At 46.9% G+C, this 26,899-nt stretch overlaps 1 protein-coding gene across 1 annotated transcript in view; it reads right to left on the reverse strand.

The window, feature by feature from the left end:
• Window positions 1–658: 658 nt before the first annotated feature.
• The window catches only part of WDR18 (WD repeat domain 18), a 45,151-nt gene continuing 18,910 nt past the window's right edge, over window positions 659–26,899 (reverse strand). The window contains exons 6-10 of the mRNA XM_069102037.1: window positions 26,770–26,834; window positions 26,497–26,621; window positions 21,548–21,714; window positions 14,745–14,813; window positions 659–13,921 (exon numbers count right to left, since the gene is read on the reverse strand). Of these exons, the coding sequence (XP_068958138.1) occupies window positions 13,790–13,921; window positions 14,745–14,813; window positions 21,548–21,714; window positions 26,497–26,621; window positions 26,770–26,834 (558 nt within the window). The 3' untranslated portion in view covers window positions 659–13,789. The remainder of the gene's footprint in view (window positions 13,922–14,744; window positions 14,814–21,547; window positions 21,715–26,496; window positions 26,622–26,769; window positions 26,835–26,899) is intronic.

Raw genomic sequence — 26,899 nt, forward strand, 5'->3', positions numbered from 1 at the left:
AAATTCTAAATTCTCTCCTTCACTCCCTTCCTCTCCCCCCCCCCCCCACTGAGAAAGCAAGCAATCTGACATAGGTCATACATAAGTAGTCATGCAAAGCATAGGCCTGTAACTTTGGGAGGAAAACAATTGGACCAGTAGGAAACACTGCATTCAGCAGGGGGGAGAGCTAGCACTTGTGGTGATGTAGTACACACACACACACACACACACACACACACACACACACACACACACACACACACACGATAAAAGCAGCAGGACCTTTGGCAACTGAGGAGGGAGCCTGGCTGAGCAGCCTCAGGTTGCTCCCTGTGGGGAGACCCCACAGGGGATGTCAGGACCTGTAGTCTGCATGTGTGCCTCTGCCATCACAGGCTAGACTTGGACTCATTCTTTCCACGGTTATTGTGTGTATTTACGGGATAGCACACCCTGGCTTATGGAAGGAGTGATATATAGAAAATGTTTTTGCTATGCCATACATCTGAATAAATGTCTCCTAAGAGCTCATCATTAACGGCTGACAGTTAATAGGAAGTATACTAGTGGGGGCTTTTAAATTCTAAATGTTTTGTATAAACTTTATTGAATTGCTTGCCTTCTCAATGGGGACAAGGGGGGTTAGTGGGGAGGGAAAGAATTTGGAACTCAAAAGTTTTTATTTTTCTTATCTTTATTAATTTGTTTGTTTACTTTTAGTTTACAAGATTCAGTTCCACATTCCCTTTCAAATTCCCCGCCCCCCACCATGGTGGCATGCAATCAAGTATAGGATCTGCAAATACCTTCACATTAGACATTAGTCAGGTTGTAAAGAAGGATTGTAACCAATGGAATGAACAATGGGAAAGAGGAAACAAAACCAAACAAGAAAGAGAGCAGGTAGTTTGCTTCAGTCTGCATTCAAACTCTTCTCTCTAGTTCTTTCTCCGACTGTAGACATCTCTCTCCATCATGAGTCTTTTGGAGTTGTCTTATAACCCTGCATTGCTGAGAAGAGTCCAGTCTATCAAAGCTGGTCATCACACGTGTCTTGTGTCTGTGATTGTGTACATATTTTTCCTGGCTCTGCTCTTCTCACTCAGCATGAGTTTGTGTAAGTCTCTCCAGGTAAATATGAAGTCCGTCTGCTCCTCGTTTCTTATACCACAATAGTATTCCATTACTTCATATACCACAACTTGTTCAGCCATTCCCCAATTGATGGGCATCCCCTTAATTTCCAATACTTTGCCACCACAAAAAGAGATGCTATAAATATTTGTATACATATGGGTCTTCTTCCCACTTCTATGATCTCTTTGGGATACAACCCTAGAAGTGGTATTACTGGGTTAAAGGGTATGCAATTATTTATAGCCCTTTGGGCATTGTTCCTAACTCAAAAGTTTTTAAAATGAACGTTTAATAGTTTTTACCTGTAACTGGGGAAAAATAAAATACTAAATAAATTCAAAAAAATTTACAAATGTTATAGAAGTACAATCTCACCGGATTACCCCTAGAATCCAAGACAGCAGCCTCCTTCTGGGATCCTAATTCATAAATGTAAGCTGTGGGAAGTATCCTAGAGGGAATGCTACATGAGCAACTATAAAATTAATACAATGTAATTTCAAGAGGAAGAGAGTATAAGAGCAAAGAAATAGAAACAAAGTAGATGTCTATCAGCTGGGAAATGTGAAAAGTCACTTTAAGAAACAATGAATGTGAAGGCTACAGAGAAGCTTGGAAAGACTTATTCATATGAATTGATGGAAGGGGAAGTAAGCAGAAAAAGGAAAACAATTTCTACAATGACTATAACAATGTAAACGGGAAGAAGCAAACAACAGAACTGAATTATTGTGTAATGACAGTGACCAAGCTTGTCTGGAAGAAGAGATGAGAAAATGTACCTGCTTCCTTTCTTTGAAGAGGTGGGGGACCATGGGGACAGAACATTGCACACACCCTAAGACATTGTTAGTGTGTTGGTGTGTTGGTTTTGCACAACTGCTTTTCTCTCTCCCCAGAGTCCTGTCCTTGAAGGACATTGATAAGCTGAAGGGAGTCCAGAGGAGGGCAGTCAGGATCATATAATATGAGGCTAGTTAAAGGACCTGGGGATATTCAGCATGGAGGAAAGAAGGCTTAGGGTGGCTCATGCCCATCCATGTTGGATAGCACATGTGTTTTGTGAGGGCCCCAGAGGGTACAATTGTAAGCAATAAAGAGAAGGCTCATTACAAAGAAAAAACGGGAGCGGCTAGGTGGCACAGTGAATAGAGCATCGGCCCTGGAGTCAGGAGAACCTGAGTTCAAATCACATACTTACTAGCTGTGTGACCTTGGGCAAGTCACTTAGCCCCAATTGCTCTCCAAAAAGAAAAAAAAAAGAAAAAACTGCCTCATAATCAATGTTTCCCATTAATAAAGGTATTCAAGCGGCAAGTAGAGGGATAGTGAATAGAGTAACATACTTGGAATGTAGAGCACCTGAGTTCAAATCTTGTTTTATTGTTGTTCAGTCGTATCCAACTCTCCATGACCACATTTGGGGCTGTCTTAGCAAAGATATTGGAATGGTTTGCTATTTCCTTCTCCAGCTCATTTTATAGATGGGTAAATTGAGACAAATAGGGTTAGGTGACTTGCCCAGGGTCACACAGCTAGTAAGTATCTGAGGCCAGATTTGAACTCATAAAGATGAGTTTTCCAGACTCCAAGCCAGGTGCTCTGGCCCACTGTGCCACCTAACTACCCTTACTAACAGTGTGACCCTGAGCAATTCACTTAACTTCTATCTGCCTCAGTTTTTATCTCTGTAAATGGGCTAATAATAGTGTCCCTACCTTAAAAGGTTATTGTGAGGACCAAATGGAACATTTTTAAAACACATTTAAGTTTTATGAGGTGCTAGCTATTATCATCATTATTATTACTGAACAAAATAATGACATGAAGAAGCCTTCATTTCTAACTACGTCCTTCCCCCTCCCCTCTTTTATCATTATAACAAAGAATTAAAAAAGAGGGAAAATTATTTCAACAAAATTAATGCATCTTGTCAGCACGTGCAATGGTCCATTCTCCTTATGACCCTGTCTTAGTAATAGTAGTAAGAGTAGTGTTGACATTTCCATGGCACTTTAAAGTTTGCAAAGCACTTTACAGGCCTTATCAATTTCGATTAAGCCTCATAAAGACCCTATGGGACAGGCATTACAGAGAGCATTAGCCTCATTTTACAGATGAGGAAACTCAAGCAATTTGCTCAGGGTCACACAGCTGAATAAGAGTAAGAGGCAGAATCCTTACCATTCCCAGTCACTGCCACCAGTCTGGTCCAGACTCTCAATCCTACTTGCTTATACTAGCCTCCTAGTTTCTACTACTGCCAGATACTTCCTCTCAAGTGCACACACACACACACACACACCTCTAATGATGTCACTCCTCTGTTACTGCTACCACCACCCCCAGACTGAGTTCCATGAGTCAGATCCTGGTCATTTTGGGATTTCCCTTAACACCTGATCCAGCCCAGCATGAGAGTAGGACATACTAGGAGTTCTAAATCTGGCATCTGCAGACCTGGGCTTGCTTTTTAGCTGACTGTGTGACCTTGGGCAAGTCACTTGACCTATATGAGCCTCCTCTTCCTCATCCATAAAGTGGAGGTTATTGTAACTTTGTAAAATAGAGAACTGGAAAAAAAAATGCTTGTACATTTAGGACCATAGATTTAGAGTCAGAAGTGTCCTTCAATGTCATCTTGGCCAAGCTCCCTTTATATTACAGATAAGGAAACTGAGAGCCCAAAAGGCCTTAAGAAGACACTTAAGTGGTATATCCATGATTCAAACTCAGGCCCTCTGACTCTAAAGTTTTTGCTCTTTAGTCATTATTGACAGAATCTCAGAGCTAGAAGGGTGCTCAGAGGCCATCTAGGCCAATCCCTAAAAGAATAGGAATCCTGGCCCTCTTTTGACCTACAACAAAGAGACTCCCATTGTTCCCAAGACAGCACTCTGGGACTGTGCTAAGTGTTAGGAAGTTTTTGGTGCTTTTTTTTCTCCCCTAACAAGACTCCTCCTCCCCTCCTCTCGGCCAGCCACTGCTAATTCTGCCTTCAGGGGCCAAGTGGAGCATAGCTCATTCTTCTTCCCAGTAACAGCCTTTCAAATACTTGAAGACAACTCTCCGGTTCCCCCCAGTCTCCTCTTCTCCAGACTAATGGAGAGATGAATGGCAGACAGGAGGCTGCAGCTGATTACCAAAGTTGATCGGCACACAGAATTATATAAAAGATCACCTCTAGATAATGTATTATTACGATGGGTGTTTGCTGAACCGAAGGGGAGACCAGAGGGCTTGGGGAGGGGCACTTTATTGGCCCGGAGCCAAGAAGCACTAAGAGTGATCAGGGACCCCCGGCAGCAAGCAGAGTTAGGAGAGAAATGGGGGCTCCTACTCTAGTTTCTAGTCACGTCCCAGCGCCCCCCCCCCCCCCATAGCCTGCGGCAGCTCAGCAAGAAGCAGGAAAAAAAGGGTTTGAAGTGAAATCTGGCTCACCCTGAAGCTTAACGTTGCAGAGTCTGTTACTAGGGATCTTTGGACATGAGAGAAGATTTCATGTTCATTCCCTGTCCCAGGATAGCTGGGGTTGGTGGGGGCGGGGAGCATCTCTTTCCAATGTGCAACGTCTGACCTTCACTCCTACTGACCCATTGACACCATCACTGAAGGCTGCCTTCCCATGGGCATCTTGCTGCCCCCTTCTTCCTCCACCCAGGATTCCTAATCTTTTCCTAAGAGGGTGAGATTCCTCTGGAGGGGAAGTTATGATGTAGTGAATTCTGGCTGGAAAAGGGTTTTGAACCCCACCTAATGCTAATCCTACAAGACTCTATATTATCACCATTTTACAGCATCTATATGATTCTCGATAGATCTGAGGTGGCCCAGATGCTCCTATTTACTGATGACATTAGGCTGACGGCATCAAGCCCTAGAAAAAGTTTCCACACCCCTAAATACATCCCATAAGTGCTGAGAAGACAGTTGGCCTTATTATCCACATATGGAAAACTAAGTGGATGAACAAAGTATATTTTCCAGTATATATGTAGTTGGTTAATCCCTCCAGAGCTGGCCAATCAGCCCCTATATTTTGGACAGACACTGCAGATGGAAAATTAGCTGGTCTCAGGATTGAACAGGAGGAAGAAAGCAGACGAGACTTGAGTAACTGGGTAATGCTTTTAAAGACTCTAAGTTTCTCCTTTCTCTTTTGTTTCACAAAAGCTCATCTTTTACTCGTGATGGAAAATGCTGTCCATATTCAGAAAAAGAACTATGGAGTCTGAATGCAGATTGAAGCATACTATTTTCTATATTTTTGTTTTTTCTTTCTGGTGGTTTTCCCCTTTTGTTCTGTTCTTCTTCCACGACATGACTAATGTGGAAATATGTTTAATATGACTGTACATGTATAGCCTGTATCAGACTGCAAGATATCTTAAGGAGGGGGGGAAGAGGGAAGGGGAAAAATTTAGAACTCGAAATCTTATAAAAGTGAATGCTGAAAACTAAAAAGACATTAATTAATTTCTTAAAAAAGAAAAAAAGCTCATCATTTCTCCATCAATTATGCTGTATGATGTCATGGAATTAAAAGGCATTGGAGATGATATGGGCAACATATAAGTGAAAGGCAGTTACGGGAGAGAAGCAGGACTGGAAAAGTGTATGTGTGGGTCATGACTAGCTAGCTACAGCCTGAGGGCCCAAAGGCCTCAGAATAATATCCAGACACCCAGAGGCAGTCAGTCTTTTGCAAAAAAGCTACACATAGGATAAATAGGAGATAATCAACAGAGAGAAGGTACTAGAATTAAAAGGGATCATGGTGGAGCCAAGGTGAAGGATCAGAGGGAGCAAACCAGCTGAACTGTCTCAACATTCCCTTCCAAACAACTTTAAAATAACACCTCAAATCAAATTTTGGAGTCGTATGAGACTTTTTTCCAGCCTAAAAAAAGCTAGGAGGTTGCCAGGAAACTGCCAACTGTGGCAGAAACCCCAGCTGTGACACTGCGGCGGGGGTTGGCCCAGAGCACAGTGCAGACCATGGCCAACCAAGAGGCAGGCCTTGGAGGCAGCCATGATGGCGGCAGCAGCAGCAACTGTGGGATCTCTCAGCCCAAAGACAGTAAGGGGGTCGAATAACTGGTCAGAAAGAGATTGCAGGGGATGATTTGCTGGCATGGGGTACAGCTGGTACTGACTGGCAATTCTGTTGCTTATAGCGCAGTTCTGAGTGGAGAGGAGCACTGGTGATTGGTATTGTGGGAGCAGGGGCCCTGGTCACAGTTCCAAGACAGAGAGGAAATTTCCCTGATATCCTGGAACCAGAGGGCAAAACAAAAAAGGAAAGAATCCACCAATCACCTCTTCAAAGAGATCCCAAAATGGAAACTCCCAGGAATATTATAGCCAAATCCCAGAGCTCCCAGGTTAAGGATAAAATACTTCAAGCAACCAGAAAGAAACAATTCAAATATCATGGAACCACAGTCAGGGTCATACAAGATTCAGCAGCTTCCATGTTAAAGAAGCAGAGGACTTAGGATATAATATTCTGGAAGGCAAAGGAACTAAGATTACAACCAAGAATAATCTACCTAGAAAAACTGAGTATAATCCTTCAGGGGGAAAAATGTCTTTCAAATATTCCTGATGCAAAGACCAGAGCTGAATAGAAATTTTGACTCAAACATAAGACTCAAGAGAAGCATAAAAAGGTAAACATGAAAGACCAATCATATGGGACTCAATAAAGTTAAACTGTTTACATTCCTATGTGGGAAGATGATACATGTAACTCCTAAGAATTTTAGCATTATTACAGCAGTTAAAAGGAGTTTAGAAAGACAGAAGGCATGATATAAGGAAGGGCAGATTAAGGGAAGCAGTGGTCAGAAGCAAAACAGACTTTTGAGAAGTGAAAGTATATAGAGAGAAATAAACAGGACAAAATGGGATGGAGGGAAAAACTGATCAGAACTGTAAATGTGAATGGGATGACTTCACACATAAAATTGAAACAGGTAGCAGAATGGATTAGAAACCAGAATCCATCAATATGTTGCTTACAAGAGACACAATTGAAACAGAAAGACACACAGAGTTAAAATAAAGGGCTGGAACAGAATCTAACAGGCTTCAGCTGAAGTTAAAAAAAAGGGTATAGATACCAATCATGATCTTAGCAACGCAAAAGCAAAAATAGACCTAATTAAAAGATAATAAGGAAAACTTCATTTTGCTAAAAGGTACCAGACAATGAAGTAATATCAAAATGTTTTCCAGAAAATTTCTCTGATAAAGGCCTCATTTCTTAAATACATAGAGAACTGAGTCAAATTTATAAAAATAAGAGTCATTTCCCAGTTGATAAATGGTCAAAGGATATGAACAGGCATTTTTCAGAAGAAACTGAAGCTAACTATAAACATAAACATTCTCTAAATCACTATTGATTAGAGAAAGGCGAATTAAAACAACTCTGAGGGACTATTTCATACCTATCAGAAATGACAAATGCAGGAGGGGATGAGGGGAAATAGGTACACGAATGAATTGCTAATGGAGTAGTGAACTGGTCCAACCATCCTGCAGAACAATTCAGAACTATTTCCAAAGAGCTATAAAACTGTGCATAGTACTTGGTCTGTATCCCCCTAAAAATTAGAATTATGTCATCCCACTAGAAGAAACCTTAAGGAACCTATATCAGGACTTGGGAATAGAGAGACAAAAATGATACAATGCTTGACCTCATGTAACTTAGATTATTTTGAGAGGAAGACAACATGTACACATATACTAGATACAACATTTATACCAAAAAAAGAGATAATTTTGGAACGCAGTAATAGAGGAATTGGGACAGGCCTCCCGTAGGAGCTGGCTCTTACGAGGAGGCCTGGGATTCTAACTCACAAAGGAGGGAGTTCATCCTGACATGGAGAGTGGCCAGCCTGGGTAAAGGCACAGAGAGGAAGATGAACTACAAGCCCAGTCTGCCTGGACTGTAGAATGTGTGAAAATGTACTGAACCTGGGAAAGAAGATTGGTACCAATTTGTTAAGGGCTTTGAATGTCAAACAGAGGACTTTGGATTTGACTCCATGGGTAACAGTGAGTCACAGGACTTTGGATTGAAGAGACTAGGGGTAAAGAGACCAATTAGAGGGCTATTACAGTAATCTCGGGGAAAGGTAATAAGTCGTGTCCAACTCTTTGTGAGCTCATTTAGGGTTTCTTGGCAAAGATACTGGAATGAGTTGCCTTTTCCTTCTCTAGCTCATTTTAACAGGAACTGAGACAAAAGGGTGAAGTGACTTGTCCAGGGTCACACAGCTAGTGTCTTGAGGCCAGATTTGAACTCATGAAGATGAGCCTCTCTGACTTTAAGCCCAGTGCTCTGCCTACTATGGCACCACCTACCTGCCCTTAACAACAAATGAGGACCTGACTAGGATGGTGGTCATGGGAGGTTAGGAGACAGAGAGGAGGCCAAATTGACAAGACTTGACAACAGAGTAGACATAGGAGGGTGAGAGTAAAGACTGGGGTTGCAAACACGTGAGGCTGGAATGGTGGTGGTGTGCTTGAGAAAATTTGGAAGAGGAATGGCTTTGGGGGGAGGAAGAGGAGTTCTGCTTTGAAGATGTTGAGCTGGAGAGACTAGGGATAGACAAAGCAATCTAGGAGTGATCTGAGTAAGGATGATTTAACCTACGGGAGTTGATGGAATCATCAAGTGTAGAGAGGGCGGCTGGAGACAGAACCTTGGGTGTTACGGACGACCACCCAGTCTGGAGGAGTTGGGAGGTTATATAGGGGGAAAGAGGAGCTACTATTTGGGGCAGATGGGGCGGTGATAACCAAGAGGTAAAAAGCAGAGCTAATCCCACTTTTACTTTGCTCATTCTCCTAATTCTCAGAATGGGCCACTGACTAGTCTTTGGACCGAAAGGGTGGCCAGTAGGAGCTGACAGCTCCCCAAGTAGGAAGAGTGCGTCACCACCTTGGGTAACTTCTAGGAGCCCACACTAAGCACATCCTAGGGTACTGAGGGCACGGATGAACCAGCTGCCAGTGATCTATGAAAGGGCACAGAGAACGGAAAAGGTGCTAGAGGGTTACGGGGTAGCAACACAGTGCAGTGGATAGAGCACCAGGCCTGGAATTAGGAAGATCTGGCTTTGGATACTTACTAGCTGTGTGACCCTGGGCAAGTCACTCGATCCCTATTTGCCTCAACTCCTCTTCTGTAAAATGGGGACACGCTGGAGAAGGCAATGACAAACCACTTCAGTATCTTTGCCAAGAAAACCCCATGGAGAAAGGTCCGTGGGATCACAGAGTTAGAGATGACCGAACAACTAAAGGACAGGAACCAGGCAAATATTGCCCCAACTCTTAGAATGGAGCCTGAAAACTGAGCTCGATTTCAATTCCTGGGGGAAAAAAAAGGCAGCATGACCATGTCAGACAGGTCATGCTGGACTAACCTTAACTTCCTTTTTTGGACAGGGTTACTGGGCTAATAGACCAGGAGAGTGCAGCAGCACACAACAGATGACCTAGATTTTAGGAACATACTTGACAAAATACCTCATGCAATTCTGGAGGAAAAGATGGGAAGGTGCAACTTAGACACTTAGTTGGATTTGGAACTGGTTGGAATGGATGACTCAATGTCAGCTTGGAAGGTCTCTGGTAGAGTACCCCAAGGATCTGTGCTGTTTACCATTTTTAAGGCAGGCATGCCCAATTTGTAGATGACAAAGCTGAGGACAGCTGACATTCAGGATTCATTAAGATCTTTTTTTTTTTTGGAGGGGGGAAGGTAGGGCAATTGGGGTTAAATGACTTGCCCAAGGTCATACAGCTAGTTTTAAGTGTCTGAGTCTGGATTTGAACTCAGATCCTCCTGACTCCAGGGCTGATGCTCTATTCACTGCACCACCTAGCTGCACCTCATTAAGATCTTAACAGACTAGAACACTGGGCTGAATATTATAGCATGTATGAAATTTAAGAGGATAAAGGCTCTACTTAGGTTCAAAAATTTGCCTTCACAAGTGTAAAATCAGGGTGCGATGGCCAGACAGCTGTTCATATGAAAAGCCTGAGGTTTTTCATGGACTTTAAATTCAACATGAGTCAGTGTTGAGACAGCAGTCAAAAAGCTAATGTGACCTTGGGTTACACTGAAGACCAGATTGCTGTAAAGTAGTAACTAGGACAGGATGATCAGAGCTTTGTCTCAGGGTGCAAAAACCTATAAAGTCCCAGGGGAGGAAGAATGTTGATTAAGGTGGTGGGCATCCAAGACAGTGAAGGACCTGAAGCTCAGACAACATGACAGGCAAATATTGCCCTAATTTTTAAAGCATTTTAAAAGTTGTCATGCATGAGAGAAATTAATGTTTGTTCTGCTAGGACAAGGGGGAAAAGCTGCAAAGAAACAAATGTAGGCTTGATATAAGGAGTAATTAATTACCTAACAATCAGAGATGACTCAGGAAGCCTCAGGCTCCCCCTATAGGATGCTTCCAAGCAAAGGCAGGAGAAGGATGCCCACTTCTAGAAGATTCTCAATTATGGGTTGGTTTAGATGGATGGAGATCCTGTGAGAGTTAGGGCCAGCCTCTTCCTCTAGGCCTTATTTCTTCTCTGTAAAAGCAGCAGGCACAACCACCTGCTAATGACCCCATGGGCAGTTGGCCCATCTCCTGCTCCCAGTGACCCCAGTCAAATTTCTTTCACTCAATGCCTGTGTGCCTGCGCTAAGGCCATTACCTGGGAACAATGCTATATCATGTCACTTTGGGAGAGGTATTGACCAGCTGGAGCCCACGCGATGAGCATGATCAGGGCGGGAAGAGGGCCTGAAATTATGTCATAGAAAGTTTGGGAGTGTATGGTTGGCGAGACCTGTTTTCACATTCATTTGTAGAGATGTAAGAGGAAGTAAGCATTTATTGAACATTTCCTATGTGCCAAGGCACTGTACTGAGTGCTTTGTAAATATCTCCTATGAGCACTGGGTAGGGGGCTGGAAGGGCCCTCAGAGGCCATTTGGTCCGGTTTCCTTATATAAGGAACCAAATCTTGGGGCAGTTCAGTGATTCGCCCAAGTTCAGAGACCCTAAACCCCAGAGGTGGGATTTTCATCTCTCACCAGAGCCAATGCGCCTTCCACTGTACCAGCTAGCTGGCACAAAGGACAGACAGACTTGGAGTCAGAAGACCTGAATTCAATTCCTGCCTCATTTACTAGCTATGTGACCCTGGGCAAGTCATATTCCCTCTATCTGCCTGAGTTTCCTCAACTCTAAAATGGAGATAATAGCAATCCACCTCATAGGATTCTTGAGATCAAACGACTTGGCACCTTTAGAACTCTGTACGCTGTTAAAGTCGGGCAGCTAGGTGGCACAGTGGATAGAATGCTGGGCTTGGAGGCAAGAAGACCCAAGTTCAAATCTGGCCTCAGACACTTAGTAACTTCTCAGTTTCAGCATCTGTAAAATGAGCTGGAGAAGGAAATGACAAACCATTCCAGTGTTTTTGCCAAGAAAAGGTTATGTAGTCAGACACGACTGAAAATGATAAAACATTAACAAACCTCAAAGTGCTACAGGAAATGCCAGTTGTTACTAAATATTTATGAGAGGATATTCCTGAGATTTCCAGGCCGTTGTAGGCTATCTCTGCTAGCTGCCATGGTTTAAAAAACACAACACTTCATGGGACCATTCATTCCTTCATTTATCATTCTGCTGATGCCTAAAGAGTCAGATGGAGCCTGGTTGATGGAAGGGACACACAGAGCAGGGACCGACACCGCCTAAAGTAAGAGCCCCATAATCTTCCAGTAACAAGGGGTCTCAGGTCTGCTCTTGCAAACCAACCTCCTGTATGTGGTCATCAAATCTCTGCCTAGAGAGTGCCGGCAAATAGGAGATGTTACCACCTCTCAGGACAACCCACCACACTCTGGGAAGCTCTGTCTAGAAGTCTTTCCCCAGGACCTCTGGGTCTCCCACACTTTCCTCCTAGTTCTGCCCACTGGGGGAGGGAGAAGAGGCCCAACCCTTCTTCCATGTGGCAGCTCTTAAGACAGCGATCCCACTCTCCCTAAGACTTTTCTCCCTGTACAACAGCCTCATGTGACTGGGTCTTGAGTCTTGTCCCCTTCCTGGCAGTCTTCTGGACACCTTGCAGCTTATCAATGCCCTCAGAGGGTGCACCCTGAGCTGTTACTGATGTGACTTAAGGACTGAGGACAGTGGGGGTCTAGTGGGCTGCTTCACTCTCCTCACTGCTAGCAAAAGTTACCAAGTTTGACCTGAGTTTGCCAGCCCAAATCTACTTTGTTCTCTTTGCCTTAATGGGTTGTTCTAAGGGAAGGCCCCAATAAAGCTGTGAAGGCTACAGAAATGAGTATGAGCCAGTAAAATGATATGAATGCTTGACCCTTTTCAACTTTGGCAGAGCAATGTGCTGCAGTGAGCTGGACCCAAGGAGGAGAAAGTTGTGGGTGCGGGAGGGCTAGGATAAGGGCAGAGCTAAAGGAGCAATTTCTTAAGTCTACTGGTTTTTCAGAAGACTTATAGCATTAAAAATTGTGTGAACCAGTCCAAATTTGCCAAGGATTACCACCAGATTACAAAAGAGGGGTTTGGAAACTGCATTAGATAATCACTAGGTTGGGTGGAAAGCAACCCATGAACGGATTATGTGCTCACAAAGACTAACTGTGAAGATTTAGGGAACAGTGGGAATGGGGAGCAAGGGCCCACACATCAAGACTAGGAAGAAAAAATGCCCACATAGGCTTCTGGCCTTTTTTTGTTTTGTTTTAAAAAAACAAACAATAGAAAACCCCAACTATATATATATAAAGATGTTTCCTGAGACCATGAACACCAAGTCTCCAGGGTAAAACAAAATCAAAACTCACCAGTCTGGCAGAGACCTAGATCACTGTGCAGAACCTCTGACTCGGTCAAGGTGAGGATGTTGGGGCCAACTGAGCTTGGAGCCTCCAAGCCTGCTCACCCTCTATTGCTTTGCCCCCATCTTTTAAAAGGGGGAGGAGAATGTATAGAAAACAAAGGGGAGGGAGAGGCTGACCCAGCTATTTCATGGGGATGCTCCCTTTCGGGCTACAGGGTAACAAGTTTACTGACTGGGGTGGAGGATCGCTCAGAATTAGTGGAGGGAGCTAGGGCCTTCACCTCAGACGAGGGAAGAGAAAAAAATGACAAAGAAAAGAAGCCCTTTTATCAAAATCCAGGATCTGTTGGACTAAAAAACTGTAAACTGCTCCTTGGCTGGATGGTGACGTGTGCTAGCTGTGTTAGCCATGGGGCTTCCCCTCCTCTGTGTGCCCGCCCCCTCTCTGCCCCCACAGTTCTGAAGAGTCAGAGTCTGAGCAGACAAAGTCTGGGTCCCAGCTCTCACCACAAGTGCAGAATCCATGGCTGTCGGCCACTGTGTGCCCCTGCCTGCCCCACAGCTCAGGCTGTCAAGTGAAGGCCTTGTGTTCAGAATCACAAGAAGGGGGAGTGGTCCCGGTGCATGCAGCCAAACCATGGGATGTGCCCACTTATGGCTGTCAGGAGGCCCGTGGACTGCAGGGACCAGCTACACACAGGTCTGGGGATCGTGTGGCCGCTGGCTTCTCCTGGGCAGCAGGCTGGGCAGGTGGCGATGGGAGTCATTTGGGGGGCTTGGTGATGATGTGGCTGGAGAAATCAAAGAGGTCCTTGTTGATTTTCCGCAAGGTGTTCACCTCTTCCTCCAGTTCGGTCACACGGATTTTCAGCTGCTCCTGGTCTCCCAGGGAGTTCTGGGGGGAGAAGAGACAAGGGGTGGGAAAGGCAGGCTCTGGGCCATCTTCCTGGGTCAGACTGGCAGGAGCCCTAGGTTCTCGAGGGGCAAAGGATGCTGGGCCTGCTGTCCCCCCTGCCCCCCTCATTTGGGAGGCTATGACAGTGGAACAGACTCCAAGTTGGGAAGGCCCTGAGGGGTGGTCTCCAGAAAAATTCTTGACCTACTGTTCGAGGACTTGCTTAGCTAGGTTAGCAGACCTACTTCTAGCCTGGCCCCAGAGGCCTGCATGTGGACAGAAAACAGTCATGAAAAGCAGCCGCCAGCAGGCCGGGGGCTGGGAGGACACCACCACAGATCTGTGACATACACAGCTTCGGACAGTACTCCCACCCCAGAGAGGCTGCCGTCTGACTGGAGGGTGAGAGCAGCTGGGAGCTTTCCCTGCCATGCTGATATGGCATAGACCACTGATGGCACAGACCATGGGGCAGAAGTTGCAGAGGCCAATTTTGAGAGAACACAAGGAAAAACTTGAGTTGTTCTGACAACAAGTTAACAAGTGATGAGTTCTTCATCACCAGATGCATCCAAGCAGAAGGAGCCAGAAGGGATTTCTTCTTTGGTAGGGCTTAGGCCACTGAAGTCTCCCCAGCACCAAGACTCTAGGATGCTGGGAGCTCCCTTTGGATCTCTGCAGTGACCTGTATGGCCTGCCCTCTGCCCCACCTTCCCCAGCAGAGAAACGTGGCTGTCCCAGGGAGGGCTGCCAATGGCTGCTCCCTGTGGGTCTAAGCTCAATCAGGCAGAAGGCTGGGAGCTGCAGCCCTCCAGACACTCACCTTGTCCAACGTGGTGCACATCACAGAATGCAGCTTCTCAGCTCTCTCCAAATAGCTCTTCTCAGATCCCTACAAGAGTGAAGAGTTAGAGTTTCTCTCCATTTATTATACCCTTAATCATGGCTATTCCAATATAATCAGGGGTGAATATTAATGCAGGATTCCACCCCAATCAGGTTCTGATGTTTTCAATGAAAAAGTCTCCAAGTTTTCAATCCTAGCTTTTCTTCTTCTCAGTGTCATGCTATTCCACACATAAAGAAGAAAGAGGGCTCTGAGGCTCAGCCCCCAGGCCTAGCCAGAGGCAACTTGATTTCTGCCTTGGATCTTGGGCCCTCAGTTGTAAACCTGATCTACACAGGACTGAGCTAAGACCCTTGGGTTGTAATCTGACCTCACTAGTCACATGATGGCCAAGTCCTGTTCTTTCCTGGGTCCTAGTTTCCTCATACAAAAGATGAGAACTGGGCTAGACAAGGTCCCTTCCAACTTGGACAGCCTCTCAAGGCCCTCCCAGCTCTGACATTTGCTGTTCTAAGGGTTCTTCCAGCCCTGACATTCTGTGTTCTAAGGATCCTCCCAATTTTGACTTCTATGTAACAGAAAGAACTGGAGAAGAATTAAGACAATGGTTCTGAATCGAGACTTTAATACCACGCAGACAAGATGTAGTCTAGGCTGTTCGGCAACAGGGAAGGTGATCCCTGGGAGAGCAGAGTGGAACATGCTGTGTGGAGGTGGTGGGAGGTGAATCCCTCCAGGGAAGGCCTCTCCGCCATCCTAGACAGTAGGTAATCCCAGGAAGAGATGGATGGGCTGGGACTTTAATGCTTGCACAAAGAGATTTGTTTCTCAGCTCAGGGCTGCCTGAAAGTTGTGCCTTTCATTAAGCTTGGGAAGGCCAATCTCTGCAGAGGCGTCTTCTGGGCAGAGTTAATCCATCAGGCCTGACAGCTCTAACTGCTCTCTGGAAAGCTAGAACAAGCCTGACAAGAATGGCAAACTGGGTACCCAGCACCGGGGGTACCCTGAGCAGTCATGAGAACCTTGCTCCCTTGTTTTGGAGAGAGGAGAAAAGAGGCACATGAAGAAAGAACTTGCCCCAGTTAGTGATGGATTCCCTGTGCTCTCTTCACTACAGCAGACTGAATGATAGATAGAATGGGGTCCAAGGCTTCACCCTTCCTTAACATACCATGTGTCATCAATCCAAGCCAAGTAGACAGTGGGCATTTCAACACCACTCACTATGTGCCAAGCACTGGGCAAAATAAAGGCAAAAACTGTAGCCTCTGCCCTTAGGGAGCTCATGGGAGCAAAAAATGTGCAAACAGCTCTGTGTGTAAGAGATCTGTACTGGGCAAAGAGGGCCCATCTCACGAAGAGGCACCAACACCAGGAGAGATGCACACAGTGGGATTTTGGCTGGGATTAGAGGGAAACCAGGGAAGACTCTGACATGAGGCAGAGGGAGAGCATTCTGAGTATGGGGAGGGGGCACAGGGAGGAGCCTGAGCTCCTGTCATAAGCTTGTGATGGCAACAATGGCCAGTCCATGACTGGTGGCCTCTGAAGGGACAGAAGATGGCTTGGCTATGAAGTGGCCCAAAGGCTGAAGTGAGAAACACACAGAACACACAATGCTTATGACTCTGGGCAAGGCAGTACCCCCCTTTAGCCTCGTGGGATCCCAGAGGTCATCAAGTTCAACCCTTTCAGTGACCTGCCCAAGGTCACATGGCGATCTCATGCCAGAGGCAGGTGTGAACTCCCTATACTAGAATGCTGCCTCAATTTCCTTTATCTTTCAAATGAGTTGACTATACTTATCTATTCTGGCTGATCATCAAGATTCCTTGAGGTTTTAAATCCCACCAGGTTTAACCTGGGCTCCATAAACTTTTTCTTTTTATATTTTTTTGCTTTTTGGAGGGCAATGGGGGTTAAGCAACTTGCCCAAGGTCACATGGCTAGTAAGCATTAAGTGTCTGAGGACAGATTTGAACTCAGGTTCTCCTGACTCCAGGGCTGGTGCCCTATTCACTGCACTACCTAGCCACCCCTTTCTTTCTTTTAAAAATATGCTGATTACTGCCATTTCCATTTTTTAATCCTAAAGATTTTACACCATTTAAGAGATGATTCTGAGAAGGTGTCTACAGGCCTCGCTAGACCCCCAAAGGGGTTCAGGACACTCAAAAAGTTAAGGTCTGTGTTAAACACACCTTAGTTAAGGGTTTGCTATGTGAAGGGCCCTGGGGACATAGAGAACCAGCTGAGAGAATCACTAGCCTCAAAGCTTACATACCTTACACTGGGAAGAGGCTTGAGTGAGGAGAAGCTGGGCCACTACCAATCAAATATGAAATCCACTGGAATTGTGGCAGTTTGAGGGAGACTCCCTCTGGGTCAGGTGGTCGGGGAAGCTGTCCCAAACTGGACTGGGCTTAGAAGGATGGGGAGGATTTTAACAGTTGGCAGAGGTGGGAGTCAGGAGTGGGGAAGAAGAAGGCCATTGCAAAGATTGAGGAAAATAGAAAGTGTATTTCAAGGACAGATATATTGGATGGAATGAAGTTCCCAGGAAGCAACACAGGATAATAAGCTAGAAAGGGAGAATGGAAACAGACTGGGAAGGCCTTGAATACCAGGCTCAGGAGTTGGGACTTTAGCTTTAATACAACAAGAAACACCTGAAGGTAAAAACTAATTCAAAAAGAGAAGAAAAGAAAGACCAGAGAAGCCCCACAATCATTCACCCAGGACTTATGGCCTCCCTGGGATAAAATGACGTTGAATCCGGGCTCAAATACTTAGCACCACACCCAGAAATAATTGGCCGTGTAACCTTGAGCAAGTTACTTAACCCCAATTGCTTAGGGGCAGCCAGGTGGCTCAGCAAGTAACAGCACCGGCCCCAGAATCGGGATGACCTGGGATCGAATCCAGGCTCAGACACTTAGCACCCACCCAGAAACACCTGGCCGTATAACCTTCAGCAAGTTACTTAACCCCAATTGCTTTTAAAAAAAATGGGGAGAGGGGAAGGGAGTGGAGGAGACAGGAGGGGATTGGACAGGAGCTGGGAAGAAGCTCAAGGAAGGTCAGGTGATGGTACATCTGTGAGGGACTGGTGTCAGCAATGGGAATGAAAAGGAGATGGATGGGCCTCTCCATCTGTCCAATGAAGGAGGCTGGACTAGAGGGATGACTGGTAAATTTCTTGAAGACTAAATTCTATAATCTTTCTACACCAAATCTGAAATCTGAAGGAAGAAATAATAACTCAATTTTGTTCCCTGGTGGAGCAAGGAGAACATATGGGAGCTAGATCAGAGATGTCATCCAAGTAAGGAGCTCTTAGTGTAGAAACTCCATTCACCAATGCTATCAGTTGCTCAACTGTAATTTATAGTCATTAAGAGTTATGGGGGAGGCAGCTAGATGGCACAGTGAATAAAGCACCAGTCCTGAAGTCAGGAGGACCCGAGTTCAAATCTGGCCTCAGACACTTGACACACTCACTAGCTGTGTGACCTTGGGCAAGTCACTTAACCCCAATTGCCTTGCCTCCCCCCTCCAAAAAAAAAAAAAAAAGGATTATGGGGGAAGGGAGTGCCTGAGAGACTAAGAGATCCATCCACAATCATACAGTAAATACATGACAGGACAGAACCCCGGGATGCTTATCCAGGGCTAATCTCTCTCCAGTATAATGTTGCTTAGGTTTTTAAATTTGTAAAGCACTTTAGGCGTGCTCTCTGGCCTGCTCCTTGGGCTTGGTGGGCAGCATGTACTGGGAATGATTCCCCCTTTCCTGTACAAGCTGGGCAAGGTCACTGAGTTAGGCTGGGGACTCAATGACCCATAGACCCCTCCCACCCCAAGGCAGCTGAGGCTAAGCTTGCCCCTCTCCACTGGCCAGAGGAGACTGCAGGGCTCATGCCAGCTCTCCTCCCCAGCCGGAACACCCAATCCCAGGTAAAATCCATCCCCTTTAGAAAGAGTCAGTTTAAAAACTTAAAAAAAAATCCCGTGCAAAGCTTTCCAGTCACTCCTAGGCAGCCAGGATACAGCGTATGGAAGGAGAGCACAGACGATAAAGTGATCTTTTCTGAAGGTGGGCTCTTTTGAGCCTAATCAGGGACCAGACTGGCAGTTCTGCTCTGCTGGGCTAGGGGCACCTTCCTAGCACCAAGTCCCTCAGGCATCTGCAGACACGGGAGGCAGACTTAAGTCCTGGTCTCGGTTATGCCACGAGCTGGCTGTGATCTGGAGGAGGCATTGATCTGAGACATCTGTAAATCTGCAAAATGGAGGCAATATCATCTGCCCCAGGACCTCTCAGGGTTAGGTGTGGAAAGATGTGAAAATAAAGTACCCTGCTTGGGGCCTTCAGGGGCCAGGTGCTCACTCTGGAGAATGAGGAGGAGGCACTGAGGTCTGTGAGACCCAGGTAAAGATTCAATTACACTGTTGTTGGCTTTATCTGCAGACAAGACTTTACCTGTCTCCCAAGAAAGAAACCTTTGCCTCCAAGAGTGGACAATGGCTAGCAGGAAGTGGCTTTGACCATGAAGGGCTGACCCACACATGGAGGGGGTCCACTGACCTCCTCCTCCAGGGCTTCCCTGTGGCATGGAGGCAGTCCTGGGTAGTCTAAGGCAAAGCCTAAGTTTGGGCCGGCTCTACCCGCCTGGGAAGGCTCCAGGCATGGGCTGGGCAGCATGTCTGTTGTCTGAGGATTGGCCTGGCTAAGTGTGGAGAGGCCAGCTCATGAGACAGAGGAAAGGATTTCTTTCCCCAGTCACATAGCAAAATTCACAAAACCAGCCTGAGTCTTAAAAGGGGTTTGGCATCAGAGTACTCGGATCTTGGTTTTTATAGGACCCTGTGTGACCCAGGGCCACCACTTGCCTTTCTAGGCCCCAGTGACCAGATGGCCTCTGAGGGGCCCCCCCAGCTCTGAATGTCTGATCCTCCGATCCACATTGAGAGGTATAAACATACCAGGGAGATCACAGATCTCTTCATCACAGGCCCTGGATGACCCAGAGCACCTAATGAAGATGAGGTCGCACTAGCTAAGATCCCATGTAAATGCACAGAGGGAGCTCCCAGCATGGAAGTTCTCTTCATCAAGGCAGGTTCTAACTCACAGATGAACTACAGAGTCCCAGGAAGCTGCAGGAGGTGTACAGGTGGCTTAGGTGTTGTGTTTGAAGCAAGATTCAAACCAGGTCTTCTGGACCCACAGGCTAGCACTCTACCCACCATCCAGAGTACTTGTATATCACAGACACTGAATATTCCCCTGGCATGGGGGCATTAGCCATGGCCACACCAGAACTCTGAGAAAGGGGGCAGGCCAAGAAGCAAACTGGGATAGATAGGAAATGTCCATCAGACCCAGCTGGTCTGGGTCTGGCCCAGCTCTGTAAACAGGCAAGCGGCTGAAAGAAACATCAGTTTTCAAGTACAAAGAAAATGGGAGTTAGGCTGAGGCCAGGGAGAACATGGGAAGGAGACATTTTTCTGGGGCAGTTTAGTGGTTGGCCCCAAGATTATAAGGGAACAGTAGTGCTTAACCCTGAAAGTAGAAGACAGAAGGGTGAATTCCCAAGGGATACACTCACAGCCTTGTGCCACTGCCCTTTTTGGTAATGACTTGGAGCAAGGCATAGATGGAATACTTCTCAAATTCACAAATGTCACAAATTTGGTGACTTAGCTAACAGGGTCAGGATCCAAAAAGACCCTGACAGGCTAGAGTGATGGGCTGAGCTTATAAAATGAAACTTATCAGGGATCAATATAAGGCCCCACTCCTGGATTGAATAAAGCAACCACACAAGTACTAAATGGCAGTTGAGGCCAGAGAACAGCTCTTGAGAAAAAGATTCAGGGGTTTTAGTGCAGTCCAAGCTCCGAATGTCATACTATGACAGGGTAGCCAAAAAAAGCCAAAAAGGATCTTGGCTGTCATTAAGAAGATCCCATCTGGAGTAATGCACTCTGGGTATCCCATTTTAGGAAAGACAATGACAAGTTAGACTTCTGCCAGATAGAGGTGACCTGGACAGTAAGGGGACCACGCAGTCTATACAAGAAGTAGCTGAAGGAAGGGAGGATGTTCATTCTGAAGTACAGGATGAGGAAGAATATTGGAGTTGTCCCCCAGTATCTGAAGGTCCTTTAAGCAGAAGAAAGAGATTAGGTTTGGGGGCCACAGGCAGAAGGTACAGGAAGGAAGACTATTGTCGTTGCTCAACTAGGAGCTGGACCACCACTTGTTGGGGAACAATCACTCAAGCAACAAGCATTTATTAAGCACCTACTATATGCCAAGGGCATGGGAGAGGGGGGCTCCTGTTCTGGCAGGGGCTGGACTAGCTGCTCTGGGTCATTTAGGCTTTAGGGTTCTGCAAAGCCATGGCAGCCATGGAGGCCAGAAGGTGAAACCTTAGGATAAGATCCCTATGGTCTGTAACTGAACCACTGCGGCCTCTGCAAGTCTGTTAGGACCCCTCCCCCTCTCTCTCCTGCCCTGCATATAACTGCTGATAAAAAATCCTCCTCAACAAGTCACACTGTCTCTGAGGCACTGAGGACAACAAGGTGCTCTCAGGTCAGGTGGAGACCAGGGTGGCACTGGTAGGAAGCACTCAAGGGGCTGCCGCACCCTGGAGGGCCAGGCTGCTGACTAAACGATTTATGACTCTCCGTGATGTCATCCTTCAAGGCCCAAACCCCAGGCAGGACAGCTTTCCTCCCCAGGCCCCTCCTTTGCCAGACTTTGGTACCTGCCGGTGCACTCCAAGGCGCAGCATCACTGCTTCATTCCCCGATCCTTCACTGCTCTCCGTTCCCAGAAGGTTCTTGCTGAACTTGGGCAGGGGCAGGGTTGGCTTGCAATCTGGGTTGAACATGCTGGCTGGGGCTAGCACGATGAAGGCATTGGTAACAGGACCTAGAGAAAGGAACAATGACAGTTCCTCAGACACAGCCTACCAAAAACAGATTTGAGGATTCAGCAAACAAAGGAGAAAAACTCCAGCTGTCCAAAGTGCAGCAGGGGTGAGAGGTGGCATGGGGTAATGCCTTAATTTCACTCACAGCAACCCCTGCCACAACCTAGAGCTACTCCCTCCTGTGCCCTGCCCAGATCTGAACAGCTCCTGAACCAGGAAAGAAATGAAGGGTCCCTGGGGAACAGCATCCCATAGCACCCTAGCATTTTCCTTTTGGTCAGGGCAGAGGATGGGTCTCCCTTTCTTGCCCAGGGCCTGGCCTGCAGCACTGAAGCGCTGACCTTTTCTATTTTCCTAGCCTGGACTGGTTCACCTCATCCCCATCACTGGCTGTCAACCTCAAGAGAAGCCACAGGATCTGAAAATGTCAGCACTCAGAGGCCTCAGAGATCACCCAGTTTGGCCTCCTCGGTTTAAACATTGAGGACACAAAGTCCCATAGACATCATACAGTGAATTAGATGCTGGACTCAAAAAAGGAAAAAAACCAGCAGCAAGAGAAGAAGCCAAAGGGAGAAAACAGGCCATGTAAGTCTCCCATTCTCTGCAGAGTAGCCAAGGCTGGGCCCCAGCCTCTAAGGCAGGGCTTCTTCAGCTATATAATGTCCTGGCACCCTCCCCCCCCCCCCCCACGAAGCAAGAGGCATATGGACCCCTTCTCAGAATCATGTTTTTAAATGCACAAAATCAAATGCATAGGATTACAAGGAAACTGAGTCATCAGAACATTCGGGGTCTGGCTTAGCCAGTCATCACTCCCAAACATCTGAGCCCCTCTTCCCCACCACAGGGCAGTAACCATGGGTTTGTGTCCTGTGCCCGAGGATGGGCCAGCTTGATGCTAGAAGGGCTTCCCAGGAACAGAGGATGGACTGCCTACTGTCTTAGGGGAGACCTGGATATGGCTCAAGAAGTTCTCCACCGCCTGGCTGGAGATTTGGGCCTTTCAGGAAAGATAGCAGTCATCCAGGTGACACATGGGCCACCAGAGAGGCTCCATCTCCTCTCTCCCCCTCACTGGGGCCACAGGGCTCTCTAAGCCTATTACCAATCTTGACAGCAGAAGATCCTAACCTGAGCTGATAACTGGGTTTCAGTAGAAGTGGCTTCCTCTGTGATCTGCATGTTATTCTCCACAATTACAAACGTGATTCTTCACCAGTCTGCCTATCTGCCACAGGAGCCCAGGACATGAACACTGAAGACTGCTCATGGTGGCTAATGAAACTATGGGTCTTTGGGGCAGTGGAGGAAAGTGAGTTTTCAAAGCTTCCATATACGTGTGGAGGAGGGCTATGGGTCCTTTTGTGACCTGTGCAGCCATCCCACAGAGAGGCAGATTGCCTAGCTCCCCACCGGCAGGAGCCTAAGGACCTTTCTGGCCCTAAAGTTCTATGACAAGAGGCCAACCCCTCCTCAGCACAAAGCTTCTGGCCTCCAGGAGAGCAGCCAAGGAGGGCAGGGCCAAGGGGCATACACCAGGGCCTGACATCCCCCTTCAGGCGCTAGCTCTTTGGAGGATACAAAAGAACACTGAACGTTCTGGCTGCAAGGGTGTAGAAGGAAGCTGTGCCATTCCAACTGGTCCAAGTGGCAAAAGGGAAGGCCAGAGATGAAGCCAAGGTGAGGGTAGGGAAGAGGAGTCAGCCTCCTCAGGACAAATAGCCTTGGGGCAGGGCCGGAGGCTCTCATTCTTTTCTTTCTTTCTTTATGTCCTGTCACTGGGGATTTATGATTGCGGGCACCACTCACCCTTCTCTTTGGAGTTCACTCACAGGTCAGGCATCATTACAAAAAGCCAATTAGCAAAGAGCTCTTTGGGGTCTTAGGAGAGGAAATGAGTCCGATAAATCCCATAAACAAATGGCTGCTGAAGCCCAGGCAGCTGGAGGGTAATTATTCAGTGGTGCCTGGAGTCCTTCTATTCCCTGGGGGAGGGGGGGGGCACAGCCCCGACATCTCAGACACTGTTTCAGGGAGCCAGGAAGCAATCTGTGACCACAAGCATGGAGGCATGGACCTGCCTCAGAGCCAAGGGTCTCTGAACACTGTTCCAGCTCTAAATCCTGACTGACGATCAACATGTCTACGCCGGGCAGCTCCAGGGTGGCCTGACTCATGGGAGAAGGCTATGTCCTGACCCCAGCCATGGGGGTGCAGGTGAGGGGGAGAGAGGAGACGGAACCTTTCCGGTGGCCCATGTGTCACCTGGATGACTCTGCTATCTTTCCTGAAAGGCCCAAACCTCCTTTTCCTCTCCTGTCTCTGGGCTTAAATGAGTCATCTGATGTCCTGCTCTAGCTTAATAAAAGCCTGCTGAGTTGTTCAAGGCTCTCTAGTAAGTGGGAGGGCTGAGTGAGATGGGCCAAATACCCTCTTCCTCCACAGAGCAGGCCAGACTCTGCCCACCCATCCTCCTTCCCACCATTCCTGTAGATCTCTGAGTTCAAATCCGGCCTCAGACGCTTGACACACTTTCTTAGCCGTGTGACTTTGGGCAAGTCACTTAACCCAAACTGCCCTCCAAAAACCAAAAAAGAAATAAAAAAGAAAAAGACCCATGTCCAATCCTTTGCTCAAAAGGGGGCAGCAAGAAGCTCTTTAAAGAGGTGCCAGGACAAGGCATTCTCTGCCAGCCGGCACTGATGGTCACCTCTCACTTTCACTCCTCCTATATCAAGATGAGGGCTCAGATGGGGCTCCCAATGGGGCAGCCCTTCAGAGAAGAGGCAGGCCAACTCCTAGAGGAGCCAGGGAGAATGCAAGGAGCACAGAATGCCCAGTCCCCAAAGAAAATCACCACATACCAACTACAGAATCCAAGGGGACCTGGAAGGAGCAGCAGCAAAGCTGAATTTGCTGGTGATGTGGTAGCTGCATAAAACCCGGGGAAACAAACAGAAGGGAATCTGAAGACGTGTCCAGTGGAAGAACGAAGAGGGAGCTGACAGGCAGGGCTGCAGGCCCTCTGGGAGTGGGGATCCTCCCCTCCCTTTCTACAGTTCAGGCAGGACCCACACCTGGGCCTCCACTGGCTGGACCCCACACTATATGGGAGTGGGAGCACACAAGGAGAAGGATGGATGGCACACACTCCCTGGACAGACACCCAAATCAGGCCCCAGAGCTCGGGTGGCCAACTCTGGCTGCTTTCCAGGGCCTTTAAGTGCCCAATTCTTTCTTTGAAAAATAAAACTATTTTGAGCTGTTATCCTATGCCAGGGGTGGGGAACGGAGGCCACCTGTGGCACTCTAGGTCCTTGGGAGTGGCCCTCTGACTGAATCCAAATTTCACAGAACAAACACCCTTAATAAAAGGGTTTGTTCTTTAACACTTGGATTCAGTCAGAAGGCTGCACCTGAGGACCTGGAGGGCCACAGGTTCCCCACCCTTGTCCTCACTCTGCAAGACCCTTCTTGTAACAAAAACAAACAACTGTTTGGCAAAACTAACCAACACAACAACTGAGTTGGATAGAATAGAGAATGTTCTACACACTACTCCAGTAAAGGGAGGAAGGTGCATTGCTTTCACCTGGTCTTCGGGGTCAAATGTCTGGTTCTCCCAAGGGGCAAAAGAAAATTCTAAAAGCATAATATAAATAAACAAAAAGCTGCCATGCAGTGGTTTGGGGTTGGGTTTTTGGTTTTTGGAGGGGAGTGAAGGGTAAAAAGGTACACTACATATGAGTAGTGTTAGAAATCACAAAATAGAAACAAAAAATAATAATTAACAAAAGGGTGCTGAAATGTCCAGTCTGGAAATTTTCTTTCTAAAGAAGTCTAGTCCTGTGGCAATAGTTAATGCTAGAATGGTTGTGGAAGGACAGGCACACTAATAGATTGTTCGTGGAGCTGTGAAATGATACAAAAAGCAGTGTGGAATCAGGCAAATAAAGGGACTAAAATTTCCAAACCCTTTGAACCAGAGATTCCATTACCAGGTTTATAGCCCTAAGGAAGGCACTGATACATATCAAATAATTTGTAGCAGCACTTTTTGTGATAACAAAGAACTGGAAACAAAGTAGATGCCTATCAACTGGGGAATGGCTACATGGCACATGAATGTGATGCAATGTTACTGAGCTCTAAGAAATGATGAATACAGAGAAACACAGAAAGATCTACCAGCAAGGTAAGCAGAACCAAGAAAACAAGGATACACAGTGACTCTAACGATGGATGTGGAAGGAATGACAAGAGAGAATCAAAACTGAATGAAGAGATAGGAGAGGACACTCCCAAGCTGCCTCTCTGTGGAGGTGGGAGGGCCACAGGAATTACACATTGATAAATTGAAAAAATCTCCAGACATGTTCAATCAGTTGTGCTAGGGGATTTTTTCTCTCTAAAAATCTTTTTGTTATAAGGGAAGGAAGGGAGGGATACCTGGGATGACTTATGATGATAAACCGAAGACATCATTAAAAACTTATTGAAAAAAGTAAGTCTGGTCCTCCTTTCTGTGGCAGGAGCTCAAAGACTCTACTCACGAGCAGAGACAGAAACATTTGTTGGAGAATGCTGAGACGCTCACTTTTTAGCTCACAAGGAACCTGGCTCCCCCGCCCAGCACCCCAGGGGAAGGCTCAGCTCCAACTTCCTTCTTCCTTTCCTCGCTGTGTCTGTGTCCCTAGGAGATGGGCAGTGAGTGAGTGCCCAGTGGTGCTGCGAGCCCTATCCTGGAAAAAGAAGGGAGCTCTGTGATCACCCCCTACCTTTGTGGCTCACGGTCCGAATGCACTGCTTGCTCTGGATGTCCCACAGCCTCACCGTTTCATCATGTGAGCCTGACAGCAACATGCTGCCATCAGCTGACACTGACAGACATGTCACCTGGTTCCTAGGGACAGAGGGACATGGAATGGTATGTGGGTTCTGAGGAAACAGAATGAATGAAAGACATGGTGGGGGCAAAGGAGGAGGCCCCTGCCCTCCCTTCCGCCCAGCCTCTTGGACAGAAGCAGCCTCCCCTGTATCAGCCCCCTCACCGGTGTCCTTTGAATAGCTTTCCATTCTCCTGTTCAGTGCGGAAGGTCTTCTCTCTCTGTCCAGGCTACAGGGGTCAAACAAGAAAGAAAGGGAATAGGATGAGGTGAAGGAGGGTCCAGTGGAAGAAAG

The sequence above is a fragment of the Petaurus breviceps genome, unplaced genomic scaffold, assembly GCF_028583685.1.
Source record: "Petaurus breviceps papuanus isolate PSGF00001 unplaced genomic scaffold, PetGlider_PUasm1.0 523, whole genome shotgun sequence".
NCBI classification, from domain to species: domain Eukaryota; kingdom Metazoa; phylum Chordata; class Mammalia; order Diprotodontia; family Petauridae; genus Petaurus; species Petaurus breviceps.